Consider the following 25,351-nt stretch of genomic DNA (forward strand, 5'->3'; position numbering starts at 1 on the left):
AGGACGGAGCCCCCACCCCCCTGCCCACAGACTGCAGAGGGTTCGCGAGCTGTGAGAACTTCCAACCATGAGAATTTTGACCTCCGGGTTTAGGGATCTGACCAGATGGACAGTTCAGCTCTGAAACTCATCACTCTCTTTGGGGCCCTGCCTGTTCTGTTGTTCCAGGCCCAAGTCTGGGAAGGAGCTGGACGACAGCAGCTGCAGGCTGTCTAGGACCCCATCCTCGTGCAAGGCCAGCTTCTGCAGCATCTTCTGTTGTGCTGGCGTGATGACGTTCTGCGGGGGCTGTGACGACATCGAGCCGTCCAGGAGTGATCCTTCCATAGCTGTGGGCTGGAGCCCCGGGCCGCTCCCCCAGCTCGACTCTCGGGTGGTACCCCCTTGAGTGCAGCCAGCCTGCCTGAGGGGTGCTGGTGCACAAACGGCGGCCCCTGGGCCAGAGCTGCCTGGCTGGGCTGGGCCCAGGGGGCAGCTTGGGGTCAGCAATGCAGGGCAGCAGATAGGCCGGACATGCTCTTGTCTCTATCCACGGGCTGGCTGGCACCTTTCTGCGGCCTCTCTGGAGCCTGGGCCAGGCCTTCCGAGGGCGCTGCCAGGGGCTGCCATGGGCGGGCACCGCTCAGGGCACTGCTGGTGGTGGACACGTAGGAGTTCTCTTGCGGGAAAAGGGTTGGCGGCTGGCGGCCTCTGGCTCCAGAGACGGCCCTGCCACTGCTGCCTGCAGCTTCTCCAGCCTCTGGTACACCTGGTTCGTGGGAGGGGGGGTGGGGGCGGTCTCCTCTTGGCCCGGTGGTGCAGGCAGCAGCAAGCCAGATGGCCCAGGGCCAGGCCCAGCTCTGGTGGGCATGGCCCGGGCCTGCGTTCCAGGTGTTTCTTGTAGATTTGGGTGGAGATCGGGGCCGCTCAGGCATCTGCAGCCAGACCTGCTTGCAGTGTGGTCTGGGTGCTTTTCAGGGCCACCCCAGCCTCCTCGGCTTCCTCTTCAACCAGGTCTTTCAGATACTTGGTCTGGGCACCGTGCATCCTCACAGCCCTCCGGCCTGTGCCGTGACTTCTAACGAGCGAAACAGTTCTCAGAGCTTTCTGAGATGCTCTTCCCAGGTTACAATCCTCAAATTTGGCTCAAATAAAATTTTCCAATTCTTTCTTAGATTGACGGATTAATTTTTCATTCACAGGGAGTGCTCTTGGTTCAAATAACACAGACTCATATTTCATACAAATCTTTATGAGTTTTTCTCTTCTTCAAGTTTTATTGAGATATAATTGCATACATCACTGAAGGTGTACCACATAATAATTTGACCCACATACATCAATGCAATGCAAACTTATCACACTAAATTTAATGAGCATCCATCATCTCCTATAGATACAAAAATAAGAAATAGAAAATAAAGTTTTTCCTTGTGGTGAGAACTCTTAGAATTTATTCTCTCAGCTACTTTCATATACCACATACAGCAGTGCAAATTATATTTGCCATGTTGTACATTACATCCTTAGTACTTATTTATCTTTGAACTGGAAGTTTTGACCTTTTGACTGCATTTATTGAATTCCCCTCCCCCACCTCTGGTAACCACAAATCTGCTCTCTATTCCTATGAGTTTGTTTGCTTTTGAAATATAATTGACCTACAACACTATGTTAGTTCCTCTTACACAACACTGTGATTCAATATTTCTATACATTTCAAAATGATCACTGTGATAAATCTAGTTACAATATGCCACCTTACAAAGATACTACATGGTTATTGACTCTTCCTAGATTTACTTGAACAAATGTTCTTCATCTGTTGTTTGCCTTTAAGACTATTTCTGGCAGCTTGAAATATTTGTTATTAAAATAATTTTCACCAGTTTTATTGAGGAGTGAGTCTGAAGACCTCCTCACACTGTAAGGACATCCTAATACATTTAGTATGAAGCCCATTCCAGTCAATAGAGAATGAAAGTGATAGCTCTAAAATCACTTGTCATTTTATATGTGATCAAAATTGAGAAATTTTGTTTTTTATGATTTCCAAAACGATACTGAATACTTCACGAAATTTACTGTTTAGGAGATTACACAGAAAAAATGACTCCTCAATTATAAGGCACAATTTGATTTCTAATAGATAAAAATTAAAATACAATGTTAGTCATGATCCTTCACATAAACAGAACCATCATGATGCATGTAAGTGTATGTGTTTATACACATATATTAATTTTCCTTTTCCTTTTTTTTCCTCTTTAAGAAAGTGGCTCATGTTATGGAGGATTGGCTAAATAAAAAATATGCAATCGAGGGAATTCCCTGGAAGTCCAGTGATTAGGACTCTGCGCTTTCACTGTTGAGGGCCCAGGTTCAAACACTGGTCAGGGAACTAAGTTCCCACAAGCCATGTGGCGCAGCCAAAAAAAAAAAAAACAATCCAAATGGGCACGTTGGAAACCTAAGGGAAGAATTGTAGTTGAAGTCCAAACGCAGTCTAGTGGCAGAATACTTCTGGTTCAGGGAAGATCAGTTTTTGTTCTGTTAAGAACTACAGGGGCTTCCCTGGTGGTGCAGTGGTTAAGAATCTGCCTGCCAATGCAGGGGACACAGGTTCCAGCCCTGGTCCGGGAAGATCCCACATGTGGCAGAGTAACTAAGCCTGTGCACCACAACTACTGAGCCTGCACTCTAGAGCCCACGAGCGACAACTACTGAGCCCGCGTGCCACAACTACTGAAGCCCGCGTGCCTAGAGCCCATGCTCCATGACAAGAGAAGCCACCACAATAAGTCTGCGCACAGCAATGAAGAGTAACCCCTTCGGGCTTCCCTGGTGGCGCAGTGGTTGAGAGTCCGCCTGCCGATGCAGGGGACATGGGTTTGTGCCCCGGTCTGGGAAGATCCCACATGCCGTGAAGCGGCTAGGCCCATGAGCCATGGCCGCTGAGCCTGCGTGTCCGGAGCCTGTGCTCTGCAACGGGAGAGGTCACAACAGTGAGAGGCCCGCGTACCACAAAAAAAAAAAAAAAAAAGAGTAGCTCCTGCTTGCCACAACTATGGAAGGCCTGCTCACAGCAACGAAGACCCAATGCAGCCAAAAAAAAAAAAAAATCAGAGCAGAAATAAGTGAAATAGGGACTAAAAAAACAGAAAAGATCAATGAAACTAAGAGCTGGTTCTTCAATAAACCTTTAGCCAGACTCATCAAGAAAAAAAGAGGGCCAAAATCAATAAAATCAGAATGGAAAAAAGAAAAGTTACAACCAATACCACAGAAATACAAAATAACATAAGATACTAGTATGAACAATTACATGCCCATAAAATGGACAACCTGGAAGAAATGAAGAAATTCTTAGAAATGTACAAACACCCAAGATTTAATCAGGAAGAAACAGAAAAAAAAATTGCTAATTATCAGGGAAATGCAAATCAAAACTGCAATAAGGTACCACCTCACAGCAGTCAGACTGTCCATCATTAAAAAGTCTACAAATAACAAATGCTGGAGAAGGTGTGGAGAAAAGGGAACCTTCCTACATTGTTGGCAGGAATGTAAATTGGTGCATCCACTTTGGAACACAGTATGGAGGTTCCTCAAAAAACTAAAAATAAAGTTGCCATATGATCCAGCAATTCCACTCCTGGGCGTATATCCAGACAAAACTATAATTCAATAGATACATGCATCTCTATATTCAGAGCAGTGCTATTTACAATAGCCAAGACATGGAAACAACCTAAATGTCCATCGACAGATGAATGGACAAAGAAAATGTGGTACATATAAACAAGGGAATACTACTCAGCCAGAAAAAAGAAGGAAATAATGCCATTTTCAGCAACATGGATGGACCTAGAGATTATCACACTAAGTGGAGTAAGTCAGAAAGAGAGAGACAAATACTATATGATATCACTTATATGTGAAATCTAAAATATCACACAAATCAACATATCTACAAAATATTATATATATAGGATGGATAAAAAAATGGTCCTACTGTATAGCACAGGGAACTATATTCAATATCCTGTGATAAACCATAATGGAAAACAATATGGAAAAGAATATATACATATATATAACTGTGTCACTTTGCTATATGGCAGAAATTAACAAAACATTGTAAATAAACTATTCTTCAATAAAATTTTTTAAAAATTAAAAAAAAAAACAGGAATAGGGGCCAAGGTGCTATGCCTATTTATATACACTGGTTACTCTATGCACATTAAAGGAATGGAGAAGGTGTAAAAAAAATGACACAACTGAATGTATTTAGGAAACAGAAATAGACTTACAGACATAGAGAACAGACTTGTGGTTGCCAAGGGGGAGAGGGGGTGGGAGGAGGGATGGATTGGGAGATTGGGATTAGCGGAGGCCAACTATTATACATAGAATAAACAACAAGGTCTTACTGTATAGCAAAGGGAACTATATTCAATATCTGTGATAAACAATAATGGAAAACAATATGAAAAAGAATGTGTATATGTATAACTGAACCACCCTGCTGCACAGCAGAAATTAACACAACATTGTAAATCAACTATACTTCAATAAGATAAACATAAAAAAAAAAAGAGTATAGTGTTTCAGAAAGGGATCACTGGCAAAGTAGTCCTATCTTTCTCCCTTGCCAGCTTTGTATTGCCTCACAATTTACCTAAATTTATAGACCTCAGTTAAGTCACTAAAATGATTTCAAAAATATTACCTAGTATACTAAGAAGTGAATTTATGTATTTTATAACCCTATCTCTAACAATGATAAAAGATAAAATGCAAAACCATAAAAATGACCAATAGTACCCTCTTCTTACTAATATAATTGAACGAAGCTTCTTACTAATTAAGTTTATCTCCACAACACTGTTTTTGCCTTCAGGAAAATGATTATGAACACCAACGATAAAATAAACTGCCTGAAAGCATTCAATAAAGAAAAATGTCTTGCTATCTTGTATAAAAATCAAATCCTCTAACACAAGTGAAAATGCTGTAAGAAGTCCTCTCAAGCACACTGTTACTATTATACACCACAGTCGTATAGGGTTTGTAATCATTTTTTTTGATTGAAGTATAGTTGCTTTACAATTTTGTGTTAACTTCTGCTGTACAGCAAAGTGATTCAGTTATACACATAGATATTCCTTTTAGTATTTTTTCCATTATAGTTTATTAAAGGATACTGAATACAGTTCCCTGTGCTATACACTGGGACCTTGTTGTTTGTCTATAATCATTCTGAAAAGAATAGTTTTAATCACATACAATAAAATAAACACATTGAGGGATTATATTGAGCTAAAAGTAATACGAAACATGCATAGCCATCCTGACAGAAGGAAGGTGCTTATTCTCACATGGAAACAATGAGTCAAGGAAGCCACTGCACAATGAAGCAGAGAAACAAACTCCCATGTCATTCTTTCTGGCGGCACCATTGTGAATGCCGTGGTGAGTCAGGAACACATACTCACTAGCACTGTTAACAGCATAAACTGTTTTCAACACAAATTAGACATTATAAAGATATAATTCAGAGAAGAGTGGAATCAGAGAATATTCCCAACCATAAAACACTGAAATACTTTCATGGTGGATATAAGAAGACTTACAGAAAAAATTCAAACTCTGATGGATCTTTTATGTGGAAGGTGTGAAGACATCAGGGGAAACTACACATCTATAAAAATGGTAATCAAACACTTGTTGGTGGTGTTGACAATACTCTTGACTATAAAGACACAAAATCTGGAAAATAAGCTGGAAGATGGTGTCATTGAAGCTCCTATGTGTCTGTCTCTCTCCCAGTCTGGGGACTCCAATATCTAAAGAATGTCTTCTTTGCACCTGCTTTAAAATCACACAGGTGAATTATTGGTGAATGCTGATATGGAACCAAAAAAGGATGGATTCTGGAAAGTCTAGGTCTTAATATTACTCACAGGCAAGATATCTCCAACTCCAGATTTTTTGTATTATCACAAGCCTCATAGTCTATTCAACTAATACGAGTGAGAAGAAAACACAAAAAGCAAATAGGAAAAATCATAATTTACATAACAGTATGCTCTTTGACATCCTAGCCATACATAAAATTTATTCCAAGTGTTCAATAGAATGGAATGGAAAAAGGCTCCTATACGCACCACCACAAAAAAGGATCTTTCTCAGTAAAAAGGGTGAAATAGGGATTTCCCTGGTGGTGCAGCTGGTGCAGCGGTTAAGAATCCGCCTGCCAAAGCAGGGAGCACAGGTTTGAGCCCTGGTCTGGAAAGATCCCACAAGCCGCAGAGCAACTAAGCCCGTGTGCCACAACTACTGAGCCTGCGCTCTAGAGCCTGCGAGCCACAACTACGGAAGCCCACGTGCCTAGAGCCCATGCTCTGCAACAAAGAGAAGCCACTGCAACGAGAAGCCTGCACACCTCAATGAAGAGTAGCCCCCACTCGCCACAACTAGAGAAAGCCCACGTGCAGCAACAAAGACCCAACGCAGCCAAAAATAAATAAATAAATATTTCTAAAAAGGGTGAAACATATATAATGGATTATGAATATCCAGGAACTGCCACACAATACTACTAGGAAAATTCCAACAAATACCAAACTGCCATTTTTCAATGTCCCATTAACAGAGAATGAATAGAACATTATAAAAATTTAAGCCTAATTGCATATTAGAAATACACGTAAATTCACCCATGGATCCAACAGGCTTCAAATGTAAAGAGAAAAAAATCATTGTCTGATTAAAGGAAAAATAAGTACCTTTGAAACTTATGATTATTGTTGAAAGACAACTTATGGAATTAACTCACATTAATATTCATTTCTGAAATTAGTATAAATCCATCATTCAAGGATACACATGAAGAAATACCCTTAGTAAAAACAAAATATTTATAAACTTTTAAAACAACTCTTTCATATTGAAGGTTTTCTGGAACATTAGGCACGGAGTACTTTCTATCTACTTATCTCATGTTACTACTATTTATACTTCTTTTCCATGGGAGTTTTCACATGTAATGATATGGGTCAAAGTGTTTCTCAGGTTTTTTTTTTAATTAACATATTTATTGAGGTATAATTGCTTTACATTTTGTGTTAGTTGCTGCTATATAACAATGTGAATCAGCTATACATATACATATATCTCCATATCCCCTCCCTCTTGTGTCTCCCTTTGTATCCCATGCCTCTAAGTGGTCACAGAGCACCAAGCTGACCTCTCTGTACTATGCGGCTGCTTCCCACTAGCTATTTATTTTATATTTGGTACTGTATATATGTCAATGTCACTCTCTCACTTCATCTCAGCTTACCCTTCCCCCTCCCCGTGTCCTCAAGTCCATTCTCTCTGTCTGGTCAGGGAACTATGAGATGTGGCAACTACGAGTTCGCATACTGCAACCAAAGATCCAGCATGCCTCAATGAAGATCGAAGATCCTGCATGCCACAACTAAGACCCAGCACAGCAAAATAAATAAATAAATATTGGGTTGGCCAAAAAGTTCCTTCGGTTTTTAAGTAAAAATGAAAGACACATTTTTCATTTTCACCAAAAACTTTATTGAACAGCATATTCACCATTTTGTTCCATTACCTTCTGCCATTTTTCTGGCAACTTCATAATTCCATCTTTCCAAAGCTTTTTATCTTTTTAAGTAAAGAACTGTTCAAGGTGCCTTTTACAGTCTTCCAGGGAATTGAAATTTTTTCCAGTAAGAGAATTTTGTAAAGACCAAAATAAATGGAAATCCGAAGGTGCAACGTCTGGTGAATACGGCAGATGAATCAGAACTTCCCAGCCAAGCTGTAACAGTTTTTGCCTGGTCATCAAAGAAATATGTGGTCTTGCGTCATCCTGATGGAAGATTACGCATTTTCTGTTGACTAATTCCGGATGCTTTATGTTGAGTGCTGCTTTCAGTTGGTCTAACTGTGAGAAGTACTTGTTGGAATTGATCGTTTGGTTTTCCAGAAGGAGCTCATAATAGAGGACTCCCTTCCAATCCCCCCATATACACAACATCACCTTTTTTGGATGAAGACCAGCCTTTGGTGTGGTTTGTGGTGGCTTGTTTCACTTGCCCCACGATTTTTTCTGTTCCACATTATTGTACAGTATCCACTTTTCATCACCCGTCCCAATTTGTTTTAAAAACGGAACGTTTTCATTACATTTCAGTAGAGAATCGCACGCAGAAGTACGATCAAGAAGGGTTTTTTTGCTTAACTTATGTGGAACTCAAACATCAAAGTGATTGACATAACCAAGTTGGTGCAAATGATTTTCAGCACTTGATTTGGATATCTTGAGTATGTAGGCTATCTCCCACATGGTATAATGTTGATTGCTCTCAATTAATGTCTCCATTTGATCACTATCAACTTCAACTGGTCTACCCCAATGTGGAGCATCATCCAGCAAGAAATCTCTAGCATGAAACTTGGTAAATGAATTTTGACACGTTTGGTCAGTCACAGCACCTTCTCCATAAACTGCACAATTTTTTTTTGCTTTTCAGTTGCGTTTTTGCCTTTCTTGAAATAACAAAGCATAATATGCCGAAAATGTTACTTTTTCCCTTACATCACCAATATTAAAATGGCTACACAAAAATTCACCAATTTTGATTTTTTTAAAATGCTTACTGATATGAGAACTGCCACAATACAATCTAACAAAATTGTTTCAAATGAAGTTAAAGACAACTTAGTGCTACTAGACCATGTTTTTTAATTAAAAAAAATTTTTTTTAATTTATTTATTTTTGGCTGCATTAGGTATTTGTTGCTGCATGCAGGCTTTCTCTAGTTGCAGCCAGCAGGGGTTACTCTTCGTTGTGGTGCGTGGTCTTCTCATTGCAGTGGCTTCTTTTGTTGCAGACCACAAGCTCTAGGCATGTGGGCTCAGTAGTTGTGGCTTGCAGGCTCTAGAGCACAAGCTCAGTAGTTGTGGCACATGGACTTAGTTGCTCCACAGCATGTGGGATCTTCCCAGACCAGGGATTGAACCCTTGTCCCCTGCATTGGCAGGCAGATTCTTACCCACTGTGCCACCAGGGAAGCTCTGCTAGACCATCTTACAGAAAAAAACGAACAAACCTTTTGGCCAACGTAATATTTTTTAAAAACTTACTCACATTGCATAATGATTAAATGAAGAAAGCTACAAGGCTTTTCTGAATATTCATACATAAAAAGGATACTTTAATATATTCTTTGAGGAAATGAAAAGTAACATTTGTTAGCTAATGAAAGCTTCAAAAAGAGTTGGTAAAATATTTGAAAAGACTACAAAAACTACTGTTTCACAAAAAATTCAAACAGTTTCAATCATGTAAAATAAAAGACAATAAAAAACATGTTGGGGGATTATATTCAGCTACAAGTAACAGGAAACACCCATAGCCATCTTGACAGAAGGAGGTGCTTATTCTCACATGGAAACAATGGGCCACCAATGTCCCTGTGCAATGCAGTAGAGAAACAAACTCCCATTTCATTCGTTTTGGTGGCACCTTTGTGAATGTTGTTGTGAGTCAGGAACACATACTAGTATTACTAGTATTATTAACAACATAAAGTGTTTCCTACACATATTAGACACTATAAAGCTATAATCCAGAGAGGAGTGTAATCAGAGACTATTACCAACCATAAAATACTGAAATAACTTTCAAAGTGGACACAAGAGGCCTTACAGAAAAAATTCAAACTCTGATGGATCTTTGATGTGTAAGCTGTGAAGATATCAGGGGAACCTACATGTCTATAAAAATGGAAATCAAGCATTTTTTGATGGTGTTGAGGACACTCTTGACTACAAGGACACAGAATCTGGAAAATAAGCTGGGAGATGGTGTCCTTGAAGCTCCTACGTATCTGCCTCTCTCCCAGTGTGGGGAATCCACTATCTGAAGAATGTCTTCTCCACATCTGCTTTAAAATCGCACACAGGTGAGCTGTTGGTGAATGCTAACGTGGAACCACAAAAGGGATAGATTCTGGAAAGTCTAGGTCCTAATATAACTCATAGGCAAGATATCTCCAACTCCAGATTTTCTGTATTATCACAAGTCTCACAGTCTATTCAACAAATACCAGTCAGAAGGAAACACAAAAAGCAAATAGGAAAAATCATAATTTACATAACAGTATACTCTTTGACATATTAGTCATACATAAAATTTATTCCAAGTGTTTAATAGAATGCAAAATGGGAAAAGGCTCCTATACACACCACCACCAGAAAGGATCTTTCTCAGTAAAAAGGATACAATATATACAATATATTATATACCTAGGAACTGCCACACAAAACTACTAGGAAATCCCAACAAATACCTAACTGCCATTTTTCAATGGCCCGTTAACAGAGGATGAATAGAACATTATAAAAATTTAAGTCTCACTGCATACTAGAAATACACTTAAATTCATCCATGAATCCAACAGGCTTCAGAAGTAAATAGAACAAAGTAACTATCCAAGTAAAGGAAAAATCACTACGTTTAAACGTTATGTACTATTGTTGAAAGACGAATTACAGAATGAATTCACATTAATATTCGTTTGTGAAATTAGTAGAAATCCACCATTGAAGGACACACTTGAAGAAAGATCCTGAGTAAACACAACATATTTATAAATTTTTGTTTGTTTGTTTGTTTGGCTGCATTGGGTCTTTGCTGCTGTACATGGGCTTTCTCTAGTTGTGGTGAGCGGGGGCTGCTTTTCGTTGCGGTGCACGGGCTTCTCATTGTGGCGGCTTCCCTTGCTGTGGAGAATGGGCCCTAGGCGCATAGGCTTCAGTAGTTGTGGCACGTGGGCTTAGTTGCTCTGTGGCATGTGGGATCTTCCAGGACTAGGGCTCGAACCCATGTACCCTGTATTGGCAGGCAGATTCTTAACCACTGCACCACCAGGAAAGTCCTATAAACTTTTAAAACAACTCTTTCTGGACTTCACTGGCAGTCCAGTGGTTAAGACTCCGCACTTCCATTGCATGGGGCACAGGTTTGATCCCTGATTGGGGAACTAAGATGCCCCACATGCTGCACAGCCTGGCCAAAAAAAAATAATAATAAATAAAATTTTTAAAAACTCTTTCATATTGAAGGTCTTTTGGAACATTAGGCATAGATTACTTTCCATCAAGTTATCTTATGTTACTTACATTTATACTTCTTTTCCATGGGAGTTTTTACATGTAATGATATCGACCAACAACCCAGGCTGTTTACAAATAAGGTTTTATCTAGTAAACCCTTTTATGGTTTCATAAACTACAAAGATCAGAAAAGCTATTCCCACATTCGTCATATTTTATATGATTTCTGTCCAGTGTGCAGTCTCAGGTCTTTGAACGACTGAGAGGCAAATGAAGGATTTCCCACATTCCTGTCATTGATAGGGTTTCTGTCCAGTGTGAATTCTTTCATGCACTTGAACATATGCAGAAGTGAAGGTTTTCCCTTCATTTTTACATTCATAGGGTTTTTCTCAAGTATGGGTCCTTCGATGTATTTTCAAAACTGCTAGATATCTATAACTTTTACCACATTGTTCACATTGATATGGTTTCTCTCCAGTGTGACTCCTTTCATGTGTTTTAAGAGAACTGGGATTAATGAATACTCTCTCACATTCTTTACATTTATAAGGTCCATCCCCAGTGTGTGTTATCATGTGTTTCTGAAGGGTTATTTTCCATGTGAAGGCTTTCCCACATTCCTTACATTCATAGGGTTTTTCTCCAGTGTGGATTCTTTCATGATTTCGAAGAGACCGGGCAGTATTCAATACTTTAGAACATGTTTTACACACATATGGTGTCTCTCCTGTGTGATGTCTTTTGTGTAGCTGTAAGGAACTGAAATGATTGAAGGCTTTACCACACTGCTTACATTCATAGAGTTTCTCTCCCCTGTGAATTCTTTCATGGATTTGAATAGTTTCAGGACTTTTAAAGGCTTTTCCACATTGTTTACATTGATAGGGTTTCTCTCCATTGTGACTGCTTTCATGCATTCGAAGACAACTGGGATAAATGAATGCTTTCTCACATTTCTGACATTTATAAGGTAAATCCCCAGCGTGAGTTACCATGTGTTTTCGAAAAGTTGTTTCCCACATGAAGGCTTTCCCACATTCCTTACATTCATAGGGTTTCTCTCCTGTGTGAGTTCTTTTATGTAGTCGGAAGGATTTTTGATATCGAAAGACTTTTCCACATTGTTCACATTCATAGGGCTTCTCTCCAGTGTGACTCCTTTCATGTATTCTAAGAGAACTAGGAGAAATGAATGCTTTCCCACATTCTTTACATTTATATACCTTCTCATGGTACTTTTGATACTCTCTTCGTTTGTTTTCAATGTGACATTTCATGTGTCTATTAAAGGATGAATGATGCATGAAGACCTTTGCACATGCACTGCATTCCCATGGTTTTAAACCAGGAGTTTTCTTCTTCAGATTGAGAGTTGGAATAAGGGTGAAGTTTTCTCCACAGAAACTACTGCCTTTACTTTCAGAGAGTCTCTCTACCATAGAACTTCTGTAAACAATGAGAAGATTATTAATGATTTCTTTATTAAGAAATCATTTATTTATTGTATTTATTACGATTTATAGGAACAGTGAGGTTTTCTATCTTGTGTGAATTGTTAGAAGTTGAATAAACTGAATGCTCTGCAACAGGACTTCACCTCTTCTATTAAAAAGTGATATTCAAATATAGGGTTTATTGACTGCACGTGAACTATATTGGAAACACAGAACATTTATATCACATTTAAGAAAATACTTTTTCGGAGACATTTTCTGAGAATAGAATAACTAAATTTGAAGACTGGGCTATTTGTTTTTGTTGACTTCTTTAAAATTTTCAGAATATACCATGATTCTCACAAGACAATGCTTTGAATTGCGGGTGTGACTCACCTTAATTTTCTCCCCTGGTTTTTGTACTGATCTTCAATGTCATGATCTTCCTGTTTTGTTTCTGAAATGCAGAACCAGAAAAATGATCCCAAAGTACTAGAAATGACAGAAAAATTATTGGACTTTAGGCCCATGATAAGCTCTGACTATGTCTAGTTTCCTTTCTTTCTTCTTCTCTTTATTTTGGGGGGGTGGGTGCTGTGCAGTATGGCCTACAGGATCTTAGTTTCCTGACTAGAGACTGAACTGAGGCCACAGCAGTGGTGAAAGTGCCAAGTCCTAACCACTGCACCGCTGGGGATTTCCCTTTGATCCCCACCTCCCCTAGTTTCTTTATCAAAGTTTTCCCTTTCCACATTCCACAACTTTGAACAATATTGACAGGTAAGAAACACTTGTTCTCTAATTGACAAAGGGAGGGAATTTTTCATTCTTACCTACTGAGACCAGGTTCTGGAAGTTTTCCCACATCACATCTCTGTAGAGTTTCCTCTGTGAGGAATCCAGTAAAACCCACTCCTCCAGGGTGAAATTCACAGCCACATCCTCAAAGGCCAATGAGTCCTAAAACACCCAAAATAGGAGCACACTGAGATGCATGAGACTGACAGAACTAGACACCCACACTCGATTTATAGGAAGGTTACATACAATTCTGTTGTTTACAAAGAGTTATTCTATGACTTGATCATGATAAACTTATTCTCCATACTTCCTCAATAATTTAACAGCATCATGAACAAATGGAAATTATTTACACATAACTTCTGTGGTCACAGTATCGCTTATATCACAATAATGGCAGAGCCCAGAGAATGAGAAATACTTTACAAATGAAAGAAACGTCATTTTAAGAACGATTTCTGCTGAAAAAATTCTTTCATCTTCTTCTTATGATCCACAAGTTACAGTACTCCATGAGGCAGAGGATCAAGATTGCATGAGGTTTTAATAAATAGGCATACAGTGAAGAACTGGAAGCTTTTTTCTAGTCCTATCACCTATCATCAGAGGCCAGGTGAGCTGTAGAAATCAAACTTTTAACAAAGCCCAGCTGGCCACACTGTCCCAAAGTCCTCCAGGCCTTTAGAAGAAATCACAATCACACACAGTTGCCTGAATATAAATATTCTTCTGCAGATGCACTGCTTTTAAGTTGTATAATGATTAGCATAGACTCTGTTTTTCCTTCCTCTCTACATATAATTTGATGCAGGTAGAAAGTTACTTCAAATTTAGAGCTCGGACATGGGGAAGAAGCATTAATATGTTAGATCACAAAATCCCTATACTCAGGTGCCTCAAGGCGCTTCCAGCCAAATTCTAGAACACACAGTGCAATTACATGCCCAAAAAACTCTTTCTCTTCACACCATAACAGTATACTCTGGGTCTTACTGCCCTCAAGGAACATGTTAAGAGCTACAGTTTACAAGGGAGCTCACCAAAGTCCATAACACTGATGGTGAATTTTCCCATGATTATAAATTATGTAAGGGTTTCATCATTGGCTTCCTCCAAAAGAACATAAAGTCTCCATCCTGCTATTTCAGGAACAGGAGTTTTCCAAGCAGCCAGTATTGCAACTGCTAAGTGAAAATCTAGTCTGGGATTTATGAAATTAGAAGTTGTGATTCTCCATCTCACAAGAAGAGAATGAAAAAGCTTGAAATAAACAAGTCCTCCCAGAGCCATGAGAGCACTGACTTCAAAGGGTAAACTGGTGCCCTAAAACTGGGAAAGACAAAAGAAAGACTTTTTTTTTTTTTTTTTTTTTTTTGCAGTATGCGGGCCTCTCACTGTTGTGGCCTCTCCTGTTGCGGAGCACAGGCTCCGGACGCGCAGGCTCAGCAGCCATGGCTCACGGGCCCAGCCGCTCCGCAGCATGAGGGATCCTCCCAGACCAGGGCACAAACCCGCATCCCCTGCATCCGCAGGCGGACTCTCAACCACTGTGCCACCAGGGAAGCCCAGAAAGACATTTTTTAAATATGCCCCAAAGATTCTGTTCTTAAGGCCAGTACCCAAAAAACCTGTTTCACTGTAGTCTAACACAAAGACAAAAAGGATCAAAAAAGATAGAACACAGTATCCATGAACTCTGGCAGGACCTTCTTTAACAGAAGATTTAAGATACATATAATGAAAATAATTGAAGGAAAAGAGAGACAGAAATAAGTAACGACCACTGAGATGTTCCTAATATTAATGATAGACAACACCAATAGATCCATGAGGCTCAGTGAACAATAAAAATGAAAACACCTAAAATGGAGACCAAAGTATATTATATTTAAAGTAGAGAGAAAAACAAAGGCAAAGAGAATATATATTGTAAGAAGCCAGAGGTATACTTTAGGTACAGAGAAATAAAGATTAGAATCAAACTGGACTTCTTTTCAGGAAAAAAAAACAATAATAATAATTATATACATACGTATATATGAAAGAACTAAGTGGATTGAAACATTTAAAGTTTTGAAATTAAAAAAAAAAAAAGTGTCCTAGAACTCTGTTAGGAAGCACAATTATCCTTAAAAAATAGAAGGCCATTTTGAGACAAAAATTGATGGAACTTGTCATTAGTATGCCAACTTTGAAAGACATTAAAATTCATCAGAAAGAACGTAAATTATGTAGGGGAATTAAAAGAGGAATAAATAAAGGTAAACATCTTTTATATTTCTTTTATAATAGATGATACTTTGTCTAAAATCATATTAGCAAGAATGACATTGATAATGATAACCTTGTGGATAAGTGAAATAAATGACAGCCATATCAATAGGGACAGAGGAGGGGAAATGGGAGTAGTGTGGTATGAGGTACCTGAACAACCACTGAAGAGGTACTGCTTTACGTTGCAGACTGATGTGGGTTAGTTCTAAATGTATACTGAAAACTCAAGGGCAACCACTAAAAAAGTTCTTTACAAAGGTATAGGTTAAGAATGGAAAAAAGGAAGAATCAGACAAAATGCTCAGTTAAATCCAGAGAAGGTAGAAAAAAGAGAAAAGACAAATGAAAAAATAAGGGCAACAAATAGAAAGAGTAAAAAGTGTTAGATATTAATCCAACCATATTAGTCACCATTTCAATCAACCATTTCAATGGTCTCAATACAAATGAAAGAAAATTACAGTAATATGAGATTTACTTATTCACTTTTATTGAAGTATAGATGATTTACAAAGTTGTGTTAGGTTCTGGTGTACAGAAAAGTGATTCAGATATATATATATATATATATATATATATATATATATATATATATTCATATATATATATTCTTTTTCATATTCTTTTCCATTAAGGTTTTCTACAGGATTTTACAGTACCTTGTGCTATACAATAGGACCTTGTTGTTTATCTATTTTATATATAATAGCTTGTTTCTGCTAATTCCAAACTCCTAATTTATCTCCCCCCCACCCCCTTTCCCCTTTGGTAACCATAACTTTCATTTTGATGTCTGTCTGTTTTTGTTTTGAAAATAAGTTCATTTGTGACATATTTTAGATATCACATATAAGTGATATCATATGGTATTTCTCTTTCTCCATCTGACTTACTTCATGTAGTATGATAATCTGTACATCTATCCATGTTGCTGCAAATGGCATTATTTCACCTTTAATGGCTGAATAGTATTCCACTGAATATATATACTACATCTTTATCCATTCATCTGCCAATGGACATGTAGGTTGTTTCCATGTCTTGGTTGCTGTAAATAGTGCTGCTATGAACATTTGGGTGCCTGTATCATTTCGAATTAGAGTTTTCTCTGGATATATACCCAGGACTGGGATTTCTGGATGATATGGCAACTCTAGTGTTTGGGGAACCTCCATACTGTTTTCCAAAGTAGATGCACCAATCTACATTGCTTCCAACAGTACAAAAGGGTTCCGTTTTCTCCACACCCTCTCTAGCATTTGTTATTTGCAGGCTTTTAATGATGGCCATTCTGACCAATGTGAGGTGGGCACCTCACTGCAGTTTTTATTTGCATTTCTCTAACAGTTAGCAATGTTGAACATCTTTTCATGTGCCTATTGGCCATATCTATGTCTTCTTTGGAGATATGTCTATTTAGGTCTTCTGCCCATTTTTTATTGGGTTGTCTGGTTTTTGTTATTGGATAGTATGTGCTATTTGTATATTTTAGAAATTAAGCCCCTGTTGGTGGCATCATTGACAAATATTTTCTCCTAGTACGTAGGTTGTGTTTTCATTTTGTTTATGGTTTCCTTTGCTGTACAAAAGCTTATACGTTGTTTGGGACCCATTTGTTTATTTTTACTTATATTTCTATTGTCTTGAGAGACCAACCTGAGAAAACATTGGTATAATTTATATCAGAGAATGTTTTGTCTATGTTCTCTTCTATGAATTTTATGATGTCATGTCTTACATTTAAGTCTTTAAGCCATTTCGAGTATATTTTTGTATATGGTGTGAGGGTGTGTTCTAACTTCATTGATTTACATGAGGCAGTCCAACTTTCCCAACACCACTTGCTGAAGAGACCGTCTTTTCCCCATTGTATATTCTTGTCTCTTTTGTCAAAGATTAATTGACCATTGGTGTGTGGGTCTATTTCTGGCCTCTCTATTCTGTTCCATTGAGTCTATATTTCTGGTTTTGTGGCAGTATCACACTGTTTTGACAACTTTAACTTTGTATTATTGTCTGAAATCTGGGAGGGTTATGCCTTTAGCTTTTTTCTTTTTTCCTCAGAACTGCTTTGGCAATTCTGGGTCTTTTACAGTTCCATATATCTTTTAGGATTATTTGTTCTAGTTCTGTGAAAAATGTTATGAGTAATTTGATAGGGATCACATTAAATCTGTAGATTACTTTGGGTACTATGGCCATTTTAACAAAAATAATTCCTCCAATCCAAGAGTATGGGTTAGCTTTCCATTTTTTTAAAAATAAACTTATTTATTTATTTTTGGCTGTATTGGGTCTTCACTGCTGCACGCGAGCTTTCTTTAGTTGTGTCGAGTGGGGGCTACTCTTTCTTGTGGTGTGCAGGCTTCTCAGTGCAGTTGCTTCTCTTGTTGTGGAGCACGGGCTCTAGGCGTGCAGGCTCTAGAGTGCAGGCTTAGTAGTTGTGGCACATGGACTAAGTTGCTCCACGGCATGTGGGATCTTCCCAGACCAGGGCTCGAACCCATATCGGCAGACGGATTCTTAACCATTGTGCCACCAGGGAAGCCCAGCTTTCCATTTTTTGATTCAGTTCAATTTCCTTTATCAATGTTTTATGGTGCTCAACATATCTCTTTCACCTCCTTGGTCAGGTTTGTTCCAAAGTATTTTATTTTTTTCGGTGCATACTGTTTTTTTTTACTTTCCCTTTCTGATATCATAATATGTGATTTTTAAAATTACAATTATATGTAGTCTACCAAAAACTCATTTTAAATATGAAGGCACTGGCAGATGAGAAATAAAGCAATGGAGATAAATACACCATGCCAAAACTAACCAAAAGAATGCTGGCACTCATATATGAACTTTAGAGAATGCAGATTTCAGACCAAGGGAATCTCAGGGGTAGAAAGGACTTTACATAATGACAAAAAGGTCCATTCTGCAAGAGGCCATAACAATCCTTCATGTGTACATACATAGCAACAAAGCGGCAAAATACATAAGGCAAGACATGAAGAATGAAGGGAGGAATACATAAATCCATTATTATAGTCATACATCAACACCCCCTTATCATAAGCTGTATATAACAGCAGGCAGAAAATCAGGAAGGACAGACTTGCTTTGAGGAATACTATGAAATAACTAAATGTAATTGTAATCTAAAGAACACTTCATGCAACAAGAGCTGAATACACATTCTTCTAAAATTCATATGAAACATTCAACCAGACCGAACACTTTCTGGGACATAAAGCATACCTTAACAAATCTGAAAGAAGAAAAATCATACAAACCATGCTCCTAGAACTCAAAGGCATTCATCTAGCAATCAATACAAGCAAGAGATTTGGAAAAACCCCTAACACACAGAGGTTCAACAACATATTTCTAAGTAATACATGGGATCAAAGAAGAAGTCTCAAGAGAAATTAAGATTTGTTTTGAGCTAAATTGTGGCATGTAGCAAAAGCAGTGCCTACCGAGAAATTTATGTCATCATCAACTGGGAAAAAACAAAGGTCTGTAAACAACAACACAAGCATCTACCTTAAGAAACAATAAAGAGGGCTTCCCTGGTGGCGCAGTGGTTGAGAGTCCGCCTGCCGATGCAGGGGACATGGGTTCGTGCCCCGGTCCGGGAAGATCCCACATGCCGTGGAGTGGCTGGGCCCGTGAGCCGTGGCCACTGAGCCTGTACGTCCAGAGCCTGTGCTCCACAATGGGAGAGGCCACAACAGTGAGAGGCCACAACAGTGAGAGGCCCGCGTACCACAAAAAAAAGAAACAATAAAGAGAAGACGATATAATCACAAAATAAAGTTATAAAAATCAGAAAGGAAATTAATGTAATTGTGGGTAATTGAAGGAGAAAAAAACTTTTAAGCTAGTTCTTTGACAAGATTAATAACACTGATAAACATCTAATCAATATGCCTATAAGGGAAGACAGAGGGTAAAAGGAAATATCAGAAAAGAACAAAGGGGGAAATGAAAATTTCAAAGGATTTGGTAAAATACAGCATCCATTTTTAATCACAAACAAGTAATAGAGGGAACTTCTACTTCCTGAAAAAGAATATATTCATGTATCCTGTAGGTAAATTCAAATATTTGGTCTCTAGGACATAATTATCTCTGTGAAACATCTTAAAGATTCTCCAACAACAGATAACTCTTGGAATTAAGAGGGCATATCCTGGGCTTCCCTGGTGGCGCAGTGGTTAAGAAGGTACCTGCCAATGCAGGGGACACGGGTTTGAGCCCAGGTCTGGGAAGATCCCACATTTCGTGGAGCAGCTAAGCCCGTGTGCCACAACTACTGAGCCTGCGCTCTAGAGCCTGTGAGCCACAACTACTGAGCCAACATGCCACAACTACTGAAACCTGCACATCTAGAGCCCGTGCTCCACAACAAGAGAAGTCACCGCAATGAGAAGACCACGCACCGCAACGAAGAGTAGCCCCCGCTCGCCACAACTAGGGAGAAGCCCACGCGCAGCAACGAAAACCCAAAGCAGCCAAATAAATAACATAAATAAATTTATTAAAAAAATAGAAGACATATCTCAAGATTGAAAGATAATCAACTGTTTTCCTGTAGACCCACACTGAACTTGGACAAAGAAGGAAAGGCAATTCAAATGAAAGGAAAATCTTTTAAACAAATAGTGCTGTAAATAATGGATATTCACAAACAAACACACACACAAACAAAGCAAATGTAAACATAGGACTTACACGTTTTACAAAAAAAGCCTCAAAACACATCACAGATCTAAATGTAAAATGCAAAAGTAATAAACTCCTCCAAAATATCATGGAAGGAAATCTAGGTCACTTTGGGTTTGGTGATGAATTTTCAAATATAACAACAAACACAAGGTCTGTAAAAGAAAAAAAGGATAATTTCACTTCATTAAAATAAAAAACGTCTCCTCTCAGAAAGGCAGTGTTAAGGGAATGAAAAGCTGAGTCACAGGATATGAAAAAATACTAATATTTGCAAAACACTTATGTGATAAATAACTGGTATTCAAAATATCCAGGAACTATTAAAACTCAACAGTAAGAAGATAAATAATCCAATTGAAAATGGGCAAAAGATCTGAACAAACAGCTCCCAAAAAAAGATATATAGAAGGGAAACAGGAAATATGAAAACATGCTCAATGTCAAATGTCAGTAGGAAATTGCAAATAAAACGAGCTATCACTACACACCTATTTAATAACTAAAATGCAAAACACCAAATAGATGTGAAGGTAATCCTCATTCATTGCTGGGGGGAATGGAACTTGGTACCCCTACAAAGGAAGACAGGAGCTCTCTTTCAAAACAAAATATACTCTTAGTATGTATATTAAGACCCAGCAATCACACTCCTTGTTATTTGTCCAAATGAGATCAACTCTTATATTCACACAAAACTCATACACAAATACCTGTAGGAGCTTTATTCATAACTGGCATGAGTCAACAGGTAAGCAAGATATCTTGCAAGAGTCAAATAATCAGTGGTATATCCATATGATGAAACAGTGTTCACTAATAAAAAGGAATAAAGTATCAAGCTATGAAAACACATGAAGCAAAGCTCAAAAGTATATTGCTACCGGAAAGAAGCCAATCTGGCAGAGCTATATACTATATGATTCCAAGTATAGGAGGGCCTTCAAGTACTTCCCCTCGCAGGCTCAAACGGGGCCTTGGCCTGAAGACACTGACCTCAGGCTCTGCTCCCAACTACAGGTGCTCTCCACCACCACTGATACTTTAAATACACAAACCCTGTTTGAACAATTCAGCAAAATCACTCAAATCCAGTGTTTATGTGGAAATGAGAGAAGAAAATTATAAGCCACTTCTACTAGTTCACCAGGAAACCCCAAATATCTATTCCTTTTCAGAAAAAAATGTCAGTCAATTACTTCCAAGGCAATTTCATTTACTACATAATTAATCACGCTTGAATACTTCTCCTCTGCAAGTCTAAATCTTGGAACTTTATTTGAAATCCACCAAAAGTAAAGGAGAGGCCACAAAAATTTAACCACACTTCCTCAGGGATTGAATAAAAGCAAAAAATTCTTAACAAATGGAATGTAATACTGGAATTTTTTTCCCCCTGAAATTCACCTCTCTTACCTCTTTGGAAATATTTTATATGGACTTTGAAGCTCTATTTTACACTATTGAAGAAAGAAACTTAAATAAGCGAGTAAATCTTTTGAAGGGGACTAACCTAGGGATGGGCAGGGTAGATCGTCCATAAAAGTTCAAAAAAAACCTCCACGAAAGGACTTCCTATAGGATATCTGTTTCCAGTAAAAAATCAGAAGAAAGGACTTCATACAACCCACTTCCAAGTGGTCATTGTCGGCTTCTGCTCTTGTAAAATATCCACAGACCACCCCCCGCCCCCAAAATAATACCATCCACCTCACTACGGAACTAGGATAAACAATTAAAATATTTGTTTGAAATGCACTGCGGAGACGAATAGGTGATAGGTAATTTGAATCGGAGAGGCGAAACCGACTTTGGGAATGAGGGAAGCGATCTGGAAATTTAATGATTTATTGCCAGCCCTACAAAGAGCTCCTCTGGGGGGCTAAGGTCTTTGAAATTCTGCTTCCCAAACATTTGGAAAACTCAGAGAAAAAAATGAAACCGTGTAAGTCAGATGGGACTTGAACCCACGTGCCGGGACTCGAACCCTGCCTAAACCCAGATTGGGACTTGAACCTATGGTCTTTTAATTAGAATCACTCACCTGGTGTTGGACTTACTGAGGCTCGGGTTCTTTGTGTCACAGTGCAGAAGGAATTCAGCAAGAGGCGAAGAGATAGGCAAGATGTAGATTTATTAATATAGGACGCTTGCAAGAGACGCAAGCAGGCAGGGGGGCTCTGCCCTGAGGATTAAGTGGGCTATATTTTTATAGTCAAAGGAAAGTGGGGAAGGGGAAAAAGACTGCCTTCTTCCTCATTCTTCGAGTAGATGTCAGGCTTAGGTCACTAGCTCCTCCTTCCTATGGCATAGGAGAGTGTCTGACCCTATGAGGTCAAACTAGGACTGTCGTAGAGCTTATTCAAATCAGGAGAAAGGTGGTAACATACACTAAAGTATGTTGTTTCATCTCAAGTCTCCATATAATGAGGGTCTCCTACTTTGGAATGTCACATTTCTCTTAAAATTCCTGTCCTTGGTGTTAAGGATCATTACCTTGCTGAACTCGACCAGCAGAATGCAGGTCTCATTTTTTCTTTCACTTAATGATCTGGGGCATATCTCATGCTTTTATTTATGGCTTTATACTTAAGGAGGCCTGATTGGTTCCACAACATTTTCGATAGCTTTCTTGAGCGATCAATAAGTTACAGTGGTCTCCCAAAGTTCCCTAGGTTTCCCTCGCTATTTACAATCCCCTACTGGGACTTCTACAACTACCAGTGTAACTATCCTATTCTATCCCTATCAAAACGGGTGCCCCCTGGGGCAGAAAGGAAAGGCTGAGACCCCTCAGACCACAGCTAATCCCACGACCGAACCCTGGAGAACGAGTCCCAGTTGTCACCTGAAGGCCGTGCCTGAGGTCACCACACAATCTGGGGGGAGAAGAGGGGCTGCAGAGCAGCCGGGTGAGGCTCCGGGGCCAAAGTTCCTGCAGCGAAGTGACCGAACAGGACGCCCGGGGTCCGAGCTGCCGGGCCAACCCCGCCACTGAGACCCGGAGGGGACTGAGGTCCGAGCAGCGCCCCAGACCCCCGCGTATCCGCAGACTCCGGAGTTGACCGCGAAGTGACCGGGTCAAAAAAGATGGCCGGTTTCGGCCGGTTGCGACCAGTCCCTTCGCAGCGTCCACAGTCCGGCTCAGCACACTCACCATTTCGAGGTTTCCTGGGTCTGTCTGAGTCCCTCCTAACGACTCCAAGGACTAGTGCAGAACACAGGGCAAGAGAAGGTACGTGAAAGTTAACAGGTTAGTGAACCCGGAACAGACGCGCGATCCCTCCGCTGTAGAAGGTAAGGAAGTCCACGCCTGAGTGGGGGACCGCTCCGCCCACCTGCCTCAGCGGCCGCCTGGTTGGACAGATCTCAATACCCCGCCCCCTAATGCCTCCCACCTGTGGGAGGTGGGATGGGACCTGTCCCCGCCTGGCACGTTTGCTTGGTAAAACAACATTTCCTGGCCTGGGATTGTCTCAGTTGTCTTCCGCAGCTCCTCCTGCACTGGGATTCCTGATTCTGTTTCAAGATGCAGCAAGTACAGATAAGAGGATGGCCCAGGTCAGTCCTGCCTGGAACAAGAGGGTCTTATGTCCTCCAGGGGTCAAGGGCTTGGTGTAAGTCTGTGTGGCCAGGCACGGAACTGTGCTTCTTGTTAAGAAACGCAGACACTTAAATGTGAATTCACCATCTATAATAAAGGGGTTGACTCCATTTTCATCTTTCGTCCTTGACAGCGCTGAGCCTTCCACCAATCCCTGCCCCATTCCCACTTATTAGGTACTTAAGCTAAAGAATCCCAGAGCACTTGGCTCTGGTAGGAAATTTGAATCAGTCAGCCTAGCTGGGTGCCAGGACAAATCTCAGTTAAACCACAGGCTATGATATGTGTTCATTAACTTCTCAGGTGTACGTTTTACACTGGTAGGAAATTTTATAAATAAATTAATTAATTACTAATTTTTATTGGACTATAGCTGATCCACAATGCTGTAGTAGCCTCAGGTGCACAGCAAGGTGAATCAGCCACACATATACATACACCAGCTCTTTTCTTAGATTCCCCTCCTATATAGGCCATGACAGAGGACTGAGTAGAGTTCCCTGCGCTACACAGCAGGCCCCCATCAGTTATCCGTTCTACATATAGTAGTGTGTACACGTCAATCCCAACCTCTCAATTTATCCCTCCCTATTTATCCCCTGGTAACCATAAGTTTGCTTTCTACACCCTCGACTCTACCTCTGCCCTACAAACAAGTTCATTTGCACCCCCTTTCTAAACTCCATATATAAGCAACATCACATGACATCCAACCTTCTCTGTCTGACCCACAGCACTAAGCACAACAATCTCCAAGTCCATCCATGTCGCTGCAAATGGCATCATTTTGTTCTTTTGTATGGCTGAGTAATATTCCACTGTATTTATGTACCATATCTTCTTTATCCATTCCTCTGTTGATGGACATTTAGGTTTCTTCCAAGTCCTGGCTATTATAAATGTAAATAATGCTGCAATGAACATTGGGGTGCATGTATCCTTTCAAATTATGGTTTTCTCTGGATATATGCCTAGGAGTGGAATCGCTGGGTCATATGGTAGTTCTGTTTTTAGATTTTTAAGGAACTTCCATACTGTTCTCCATAGTGGCTGTATCAATTTACATTCTCACCAACAGTGTAGGGGGTGTTCCCTTCTCTCCACACCCTCTCCAGCATTTACTGTTTGTAGATTTTTTGATGATGGGCATTCTGACCCATGTGAGGTGATACCTCCTCGTAGTTTTAATTTGCATTTCTCTAATAATTAGTGATGTTGAGCATCTTTTCATGTGCTTTTTGGCCAACTGTATGTCTTCTTTGGAGAAATGTCTATTTAGATCTTCCTCCCATTTTTTGATTGAGTTGTTTGTTTTTTTGATATTGAGCTGTATGTGCTGTTTGTATATTTGGGAGATTAATCCCTTGTCGGTTGCTTCATTTGCTAATC

At 39.6% G+C, this 25,351-nt stretch overlaps 2 protein-coding genes across 2 annotated transcripts; both read right to left on the reverse strand.

The window, feature by feature from the left end:
• Positions 1-114: 114 nt before the first annotated feature.
• Positions 115-10,370, reverse strand: IRAK1 (interleukin 1 receptor associated kinase 1). Its single transcript, XM_060006469.1, is given in 5 exon segments — positions 115-488; positions 491-670; positions 673-763; positions 766-1,057; positions 10,360-10,370. Coding segments are annotated over 5 exon segments (948 nt in total).
• On the reverse strand, positions 6,868-23,640 carry LOC132422869 (zinc finger protein 709-like). The gene is made up of 4 exons (XM_060007959.1): positions 23,516-23,640; positions 13,398-13,524; positions 12,961-13,021; positions 6,868-12,574 (listed from the first exon to the last, which is right to left on the reverse strand). The coding sequence occupies exons 1-4, from the start codon at positions 23,516-23,518 to the stop codon at positions 11,518-11,520; spliced, it is 1,248 nt and encodes a 415-aa protein (XP_059863942.1). The 5' UTR covers positions 23,519-23,640; the 3' UTR covers positions 6,868-11,517.
• Positions 23,641-25,351: the final 1,711 nt, after the last annotated feature.

The sequence above is a fragment of the Delphinus delphis genome, chromosome 3 (assembly GCF_949987515.2).
Source record: "Delphinus delphis chromosome 3, mDelDel1.2, whole genome shotgun sequence".
NCBI classification, from domain to species: domain Eukaryota; kingdom Metazoa; phylum Chordata; class Mammalia; order Artiodactyla; family Delphinidae; genus Delphinus; species Delphinus delphis.